Here is a 9,277-nt window from a genome sequence, read left to right on the forward strand (position 1 = left end):
AATAATAATTGAAGGTTATTCAATTATTATTCAATTAATATTTTTATTTAAAAAATTAATTTAATCAAAAGTGAAAATTGAAGGTTAAACACTTTATATAAAATAATATATTTATTAAAATTTATTCAATAAATGAAATATAAATGTGAGTGGTAAAAGATTTATATATATTTTTAAATTTTAAATAATGATTTTTAATTGTCTTATTTAAAAAATAAGAAAAATGAAAAGATGAGAAAACAGTTTTTTAATACTATTAAATATTATTTATAGAAATTATATTTAAATTAATTTTTAATTAAATTTAAATATTTGATTAACTCTTGATATTATTCCAACAATCTTTTTAAATTGGATAAATTACAAAATTTATCACTGAATTTTACTCTTTCTCCTGTATTGCTCATCGAACTTTAAAAATCTTCAATTTTTTTCACTGAACTTAATATAATAGGTTTTTTTGGTCACTTGACCGTTAAATAGTTAAAGACGTTAAAGCGACACCATTTTTAGAAAATAAAGTTTTCACCAAAACGATGTTGTTTTGCATCTAAATAATAGCCTATTTATAATGCTGTAATGAGAAAACGATTGAGTGACCCAAAAAAACCTAATGTATTAAGTTTATTAAAAATATTAAAAAAATAAATACATAAATAAAATAAAAAATAAAATTCAATCACCAAATTTGTAACACACTTTTAAATTAGTAGAGATAATATTATAAAAAGAGAGATTCTAAAATAGCGATCCAACACAAGTACAGAAACGCAAGTAGAAGACGAACGGCAGAGTAGTAATCCCAAATTTGTTTGATGAAGGTTCTAGAATTTAAGATTATTAAACGCCAAGTGGCAACGCACCGTTTGATGCGTTTAGGCCGTCAGACGCTTGGGTGGAGCTCTTCGTTATTTTCCGCCTTCTAGAATTTCGTACCCATTACACTACACCTTAATTATTGTTATAATTTTTATTTTTTAAAAAAAATCAAATTTAAATCCTTCTAGAGAAAATCGTTAGTTGAATTCAACTTTGCCTCTTGTTTCATTTTTTTTTAATATTAATATGATATAACTTCAAATTTGTTTTAAATGTTTTTTAAAAATTAATGTTAATTTTTTTGGGTAAACTACGCATTCAGTACTTAAACTATCACTTTTGATCCGTTTTAACACTTAAACTTTTAGTTTTTCAAAATCATTCCTAAAGTTCAGTTTTTTATTTATTTTTAGTACCAAAACTTAAGTGTTGATAAAAAGAAAAAGTTTAGGTACCAAAACATGTTTAGTACCTAAACCATACTTAAGTTTTGAAAAAGAATGAAAGTTTATGAGCCAAAATGAACCAAAACTGATAGTTTTGGTACTAAAATGAAACAAAACAAAATGTTAGGTATAATTTTAAAAAAAATTGAAAGTTTAAGTACTAAAATGGATTAAAATTAATAATTTAGGTATTAAATACACAATTTATTCTTTTATTTATTTATTTTTAACTGTCTCTAACAAAACATACGTCTATCAAAGGAAAGCAGTTTTTCTTTGATAGAATTGAAAATCTAAATCGATTATTGTGAACCCATCGAACGTTTTCATTAATAAAATGAAATATTAATTTATCAAGATCTCAAGTCTATATAGATACGTTTATAAGGTAAGTATGTATCGTAAATTACTCATAATCACCTTGAACTCTCTCAAATAAATAAATAAATCCTTATTTTAACAAATTAAGTTTTATTAAACGAACGAGAAACGTCTGATTCCAGACATGTAGATCATGGGAACTTATGTTTGTCTTCTTTTGATTGTCATTTTATTATGTGATCATAATACACACGTGTATTTATGTTAAAAGTTTGCTTAATAGTAACTTAATTTTTGCATAAACCGAGTTACTTCATTTGTTCAATAAATAATTATTATTCTTAAAGATTTCAAATTCGAACTTAAAAAATTATAAAATGTTTAAATTTTTATTTTCAAATAATTGAAAATATTCAAAACATACACTATCTTATAATCGTCTTATATTAATAAAAAATAATGTCTTAATTTTCTAAATTTTTTTAACCAACATTGAGACATTGACATAATTTGTCATAATGGGCCACTAACAAGTGGAAAAGATCAAAAACAAATTGATTAAGTGAATAGTTTATGCCACTTGTCTAAGATAATGTTCCATAAATTTATGGAATTTGGAAAAGTCTTTTAAGTCATCTTTTATTGAAAGGTGACATTATATTATATTAAATTAATAAACATTTAAAACTAAAATGTGCCATTATATCATTAGAACATAGTTGTTAAACTCTAATTATACTATTATCATTTTTTTATTAAATTAAAAGTGATCATAAAATAGTATATGTTTAAATATTTTCAATTAATTTACAATGATTGTACAATCTCCCTTGCAGTCGTTGGTGTTTAAACTCATAATCTCTAGAAACAACAATGATTCTTTTTAACTACTGAAATAAATTGATTAGTACATATTCATTGTGAAAATTATATTTTGAAAAGTATAACGATGTGTATTAAAACGTTGCACTCAAATATTTAGTTCCTATTTCAAGGACTTAAATGAAAATTATTACAGATTTTAAAAGCTTGTGGGATACGTGAATGCATGAGATATAGTATTAATTATTAAATAGATGCATGTAGGCTTTTCATATCTTAAACTTTCATAAATTTTTTTGTTTACCCAAATTTAATCAAAGCATTATATCATCTCTTTGTATCGAATTTAAGAAAGTATTTTCCGTGGGTAATTATGTATTCGACCTCATTTTTATTCGATAAAATAAGAATCTAACCAAAAATATAGAGAAAAAATAGTATTGTAATTTTCACCATAAACTCAAATTTATCCTAAAAAATTAAACCATTCTCTCAAAAAATATCTTATAAAATCATATCAATGGAAAACATCAAATGTAATATTAGGTAAAAAAAATCGCATCAAGTCGGTTTGGTTTGATCTAAATTTAATTAAAATAATTAAAGAATCATTAAACTTTAATAAATGTTTGTACAAAATTTTGTTTTAAAAGACATCTTATTGATAAAATAAATGTTACATCAAATCAACTTAAATAACAGTTCAGAATCGAATCGCAACATAGCCCAGTCTACTGATGAGGTGTAATACAAATTTATTAATATATTACATTTTATATGATATAAATTATTAGGATATTAAATTTTATATAGATAAAAACCACTTTTATGAAAATTAATTTGGAATTCTTCTATTTTATGTGTGTTTTTATATATTTATAATTCATAATAAAACTTTTTAAAACGTCTGTATTTTATTTTTGTTCCATATTTATATTATATTTTAGATGATATTTTAATTATTTTTATCAAGTCTTGCTCATCGCATATGGTGTCATTCATGATACCTTGCATTTAATGTATAGCCACGTGGACCCACGAAGGGTCATATGAATTATGGGTGTTTAAAAAATGTATTTCATCTAACAGATTAATTAATCGAATCAATAATACTAAACAAATTCGGTTAACTAAATCGTTAAAAATAATGATTAACGATTAAAGTTTCAATTACGAATTTTAATAAACGGTTCAGAAACAGTTAATCAATAATAAACTAAATTTATAATTATATTTTTTTGAAAGAAAAATACTTATAGAATTAGAAGTAAATTTTAGCTCTATTCCTAAAATTTATCGGACAGTTTTTAATTTCACAATTTCACTCATTGTCCACTCTCCAACAAAACTAGTCTCACTACAAAATGTTTGTTAAAGACTTATCTTTAAAACTTTGATGGTATATTGAACCATTAGTAAAATATTTACATGAAAATTTATAAAAAATAATTTTCTATTATTATTAATTTATACATTTTTAATAAAATTTGTACACAAATAACTTAATATATTTTATATTATTTTAATTTTTTTATTTCTTTAAAAATATAGAAACATGCTTATACTAATATAATTATGTATTTATTGTTAGGTACTAAAATACTAAGAGATATACTTACTTATATTAGTGTAAATATATGTTAATTGTTATATATTTTTTATTTTATTCATTTACATTAATATAAATGTAACTATGTTTTTATAGTATGAATTATAAAACTTTAAAACAATTAGGGTTGCTACGGTACACTAACGGATGTGATATGTAGTTTGTTGTACTTTGAGTGGGCATAGATGAGGATTGAATAATAGAGTGGTTGATTATCTGAATCATGAGATTTCGATATGAGAGAAGGTATTTTCAAGACCGTCATCGTATATAATTGGGATACTACAAATGAATTGATTACTCATAATTTAATTATTCTTATTTAATGTTTGAAAAAAAAATATGTTTAAATCTACATAAACCCTAAACCCTAAACCCTAACCAATAACAAATTCTTAACTAAAATTTTTAAGATCCATTTATAAGATCAATGATTAATATAACTACCTTTCTTCTTCTTTTCTATAGCCATAGCTAACTTCTTATTTTTACTCCTATAGTTTAAGGACGTAAATATAATTCTAATTTATTAATCTACTAATTATTAATTACTATAAAATTTATTAATTTTACATAATATAATTGAATTTTACGTGAACGAATTATATAAATATATTCCAAATTAAGGGTGAATGGTCCTTTTTCCCGAACATGCATTATTTCTTGGAGGGCACAGACAAGGAAAATTCTCAGTCCAAAATTTGACCGATTAAGTGGTGCTTAATTAAACAAATTATTAATTTATTTATTTCTTCTAGAGAAGTAAAAAAGAGAACCGATGTTGAAAAGTATTTGAATAATAATAACAAGACTTAATTGCATCATACATCCCAAACTAAGATCATCATTCTAAATTACTCTTTAAACGTTTGAACATTTTAATTTCATCCCCAAATTATGATCATCATTCTAAACTTGTCCTTAAAGTTTTGAATATTCCAAATTCATCCCCAAACTACGACCTCATTCTATATTGGTCCATAAACTTTTGAATTCTCTATTTTCATCCCTAAACTTTTGAATGATTAAGGGGGATGTTATTGGAATGCTCAAAAGTTTAGGGACCAATTTAGAACGAGAGTCATAGTTTGAGTATGAAATTGAAATGTTCAAAAGTTTAGGGACCAATTTAGAATGTGAGTCATAATTTGAGGATGATATTGGAATGTTTAGAAATTTAGGGATCAATTTATAGTAGGAGTTATAGTTTGAGGATGTATGATACAATTAACTCTAACAAATAATAATAATAATAATAAGGTTTATTATACAAATTCAAAAATAAAGGTTATAATTTTATTCAAATTGATATTAATTTTTTAATTAAATATTTAAAATTATAAAAATATTAATATTTGAACTTGAATTATACTTCAATAATAAATAATATTTTAACACGTAACATTTTACGATGTTAATATCTCAATGAGATTAGTGACATTTTTAGTAGTTAAAGGAACATATCAATATAAGTATCAATTTGAGAAAGTTTTTTCATATTCATATACTAACTGAAGACCCAAAAAAAATACAAATTTGTTAAAACAACTCAATCCAAAAAATATTTTCTTTATAGTCTATATTCATTATTCTATAAAATTAATAACTATTATTATTTAAAAAATTAAAATTTAAAAATAAACATTAAATTGTCCCAAATATTCCTTTTATACATTAAACTTATAAAAATTATAAATCAAATATTAAACTCTAGATTTTATTACAAAATGAACACTAAAATATTAAGTATAGTTTATTACCACCCAAGGACGGATCAAGAGCCCCTCCCAAAATATTTTATTTAATAACAATTTAGATATTTATCTGTTTAAATTTAAGTAAAATTAGACTTTTGTTTTTTTTTTTAATTTTTAAATTAAATACATAATAAATTTTTATTATTTTAAACTTTAATTTTTACCCCTCTTAATATTTAATCTTGACTCCATCCATGTTGCCACCACACAATGTTAGTAGACATCAGATTAATTATCTAATGAATGATACTTTGTATACTTCTAAGAAAGTTCAAAATTTTTATCTAAAAGATTTTAATAAAATTAAATAAGAAATAAGATATAAATATTTTATCAAAAAGATGTTTTTGAAACACTAATGTGTGAGTTAACGAGTGACATCAGCTTATTTATAATTTTCCCCTCTTAATTCTAAGGTAAAGGACCGACTCGTGTTATACATCTAGTTTTGGTGAGTGAGTTTCCTAGCATGGATTTTCTGTATACACAAAGACACAAACTCTAGACTTTACTTAAACGGTATCAAATTGCTTACTACTTGAACCACCACTTGTTGATAACTTGTTTATAAATTTAATATAACATTAATTATTACTTTAATATTTTGAAGCGTTTTTTGTTGCTCGTCTCTGTATATAAAAGCAGAGCCGGATACCTCTTCGCTCTCCATAGATTCTCCCGTTTCTTTTTCCATTAAGCTTTCAATCAAGTTCATCAGACTCTCATCTGAGAAAAAGAATCCAGAAAATCTGCTCTCTTGTTACTCAAATTCACGTTAAAGAGACTCGAAAAACCAGCTGGTATGTTACTCAAACTCCGATACGTATAATTACTCCGCGATTGATTCTGTTTTCTTTTTGAGTATGATTTGTTCTTGAATTTGCGAATATCTTTTTTTTTTGCTGGTTGATTTTTGTATCATGATTGATTTTCGAGTGTTCGTTAAGCTTGTTTCATCAAATCTCGTTAGCTTTGGGAGAATTGTTGCTCTTCTAATGATCTCCTCACCTTTCGTTTCTTTTTCTGAATTTTCTAATCTCAAGTGCCTTCGATCTGCAAAAGCCGAAAGAGATTTTGTTTCTTCTTGTTTGTTTATTTTTCGGTCCGGTATGAGTAACCAAAATTGAAATATAATTCATTACTTCTTCTATGTAAGTAAATTGAAAGGAATAGTCGTATCTGATTCATTTAGTAAGAATGAAGTCATAAAAGAACATGGAAAGTTTTTTAACTTGTATATAAATTTTGTGTTCATATAACAAAGTTCTTAATTTCAGAACAATATGTTAATTGAATCGTTAATTTTATTGATTTGCATGTTTGTCACGTTTAGATATATCCACGAAAATCTGAACCGTCAAATTGATTTGATATGCTTGGTGGCTGTGTTTTCCATGAAAATATTATCTCTTAAAATTTGAGTCAACGAAGTTAGGCTGTGTTTCAAGAATTTATGCAGTAGGCTAGATTTTCTAAATACCACCAACTACTCGATGAAAAGTCAATAATTATTTTTTTTACAAGTTCTTCGTTAATCAAGGTCGGAGATTGATACGATATTGGCTCTTTGATGTTCGAGTCGGTACGTACACGAGTTAAGCATAAAGCAAAAGCTAAAAAAGAGCTAATATCGGAACAACCTCCGGCCTCCGGCCTTCGACATGAAACATTAATCATAAGATATATAATACCTTCGGTTGAGTTGAATATGTTCTTATGATTCTAATCTGATTTCCTTTCCACTTATATTGCAGATTTTGTCTGTAGATCATGGCTATCGAGCAGTACATCGGGGAAGCCGGACTTCAAAACCGTTTACTAGAAGGTAAAAAATCGATGGAGAAGTGGATGAGTTCGCCGGAAGCAATCACGGATCCTGAAGATAATTCCTCGGCTGGTTTTGACTGCAACATCTGCCTCGATACCGTGCAGGATCCTGTAGTGACGCTATGCGGTCACATATATTGCTGGCCCTGCATTTACAAATGGCTTCAATTTCAGTCCAACTCCGCCGAAAACCAAGACCAGAAGCCGCCGCAATGCCCTGTATGCAAAGCCGAAGTTTCCGATTCGACACTTGTACCGCTTTATGGTCGAGGTCGGACAAGCAAGGCATCGAAAAGCAAGTCTCCCCAACTTGGCATAGTCATCCCTAAGAGACCTCTCGGCCCTGATCTTGGCACACCAAGAACACCTAATACTGCAAGTACTCCACAATTTGCGCATCAAATACATCACCATCACTACTGTTACTCGTATCAACCGCAAGTGTACAATTATCCATCTTCGCCTATGCTTAGCCCCGGCGGCACGACAATGAGTGTAGTGGATCCGGTGATGCGGATTGTCGGTGAAATGGTACACGCACGGGTATCCGGAGATTCGGTTACAAACTTATATGCACATCCGAATTCTTACAATTTTGTGGGGAGCACTAGCCCTAGGATCAGAAGGCACATAATGCAAGCTGATAAGTCACTGAACAGATTAAGCATTTTCATCTTCTGTTGCTTAATTATATGTCTTCTTTTGTTCTGATCACTTTCAAACCGATTAAACCGAAATATTCGGTTAAACCAGCCGTTTGAACGCCCCAATCTTTGTAAATACGAATTCAGCCTGATGTACTCATAGCATGAGAGATGCCACATCTCCCATGCTGTGTTATTGTTATACATAATTACGAGCTTGATTAAATATATTATGTGTTTTTCGTCAAGATTTTAAATCACTCGTATGTATAATGTAACTTGTTTAGGGTGGCTTACAAAACTTGATTCACAGTTCGAGCTTGCTTGTGGGCTTTAATCCCCTTTGTTAAATGGTATAATTATCTTTTTAGGCTCTCTTAAACATTAATAATTCAATTTAATCCTTTTTAACCTATAGTAAAATGAAATTTTCGCAAAGCTGATCCTTCAATTTAAATCATTTTAACATTAAAATTTCAGTTTCAACTCTGTTATTTTTTTAATTTATGTCCAAATATAAAATTCTTTATTTCGTCCCATATCAGTTGCGTAAGTGACGGTAATGAGTCGGATTAAATCGAGTTTTTGATCGATTCGGCCTGAATATTATATACATTTCACCTGACACTCGATCTGAATTTAAGAAAGTTTCACTCGACTCGAAATTTATGATAAAAATATGTATCTGACTCGAATATATAAAATTCTCATTTTTATTACGTAAAATAAGTATCTAATTGAAAATTTATAGAGAGATATTATAGTAAGTATCCCTAAATAATATAGAGAAAAATTATATTATTGTACTGATCAGTTAGAATGCTTCTCATCATAAACTCAAATTCAATCTAATCTCATATTTCACCGATCTCAATCCATTTTTTTATATAAAAAAAACTATCTTATAAAATTGGGTCAAAATTCATCAGATCTAAATCAAATTATTGATCCGAAATTGCCTCAACATATAAAGACAAACATCACTTTCAATTCACTGTTACATAGGCTTGTTATTAACTACCAAGTTAGGAG

At 26.9% G+C, this 9,277-nt stretch overlaps 1 protein-coding gene across 1 annotated transcript; it reads left to right on the plus strand.

Annotated features, from left to right (window-relative positions):
- Positions 1 to 6,435: 6,435 nt before the first annotated feature.
- On the plus strand, positions 6,436 to 8,390 carry LOC120160289 (E3 ubiquitin-protein ligase RMA1H1-like). The gene is made up of 2 exons (XM_039170703.1): positions 6,436 to 6,574; positions 7,529 to 8,390. Exon 2 carries the CDS (start codon positions 7,545 to 7,547, stop codon positions 8,310 to 8,312), a length of 768 nt encoding a protein of 255 aa, XP_039026634.1. The 5' UTR covers positions 6,436 to 6,574; positions 7,529 to 7,544; the 3' UTR covers positions 8,313 to 8,390.
- Positions 8,391 to 9,277: the final 887 nt, after the last annotated feature.

Source organism: Hibiscus syriacus, unplaced genomic scaffold, assembly GCF_006381635.1.
Source record: "Hibiscus syriacus cultivar Baekdansim isolate YM2019G1 unplaced genomic scaffold, ASM638163v2 tig00111392_pilon, whole genome shotgun sequence".
NCBI classification, from domain to species: Eukaryota; Viridiplantae; Streptophyta; class Magnoliopsida; order Malvales; family Malvaceae; genus Hibiscus; species Hibiscus syriacus.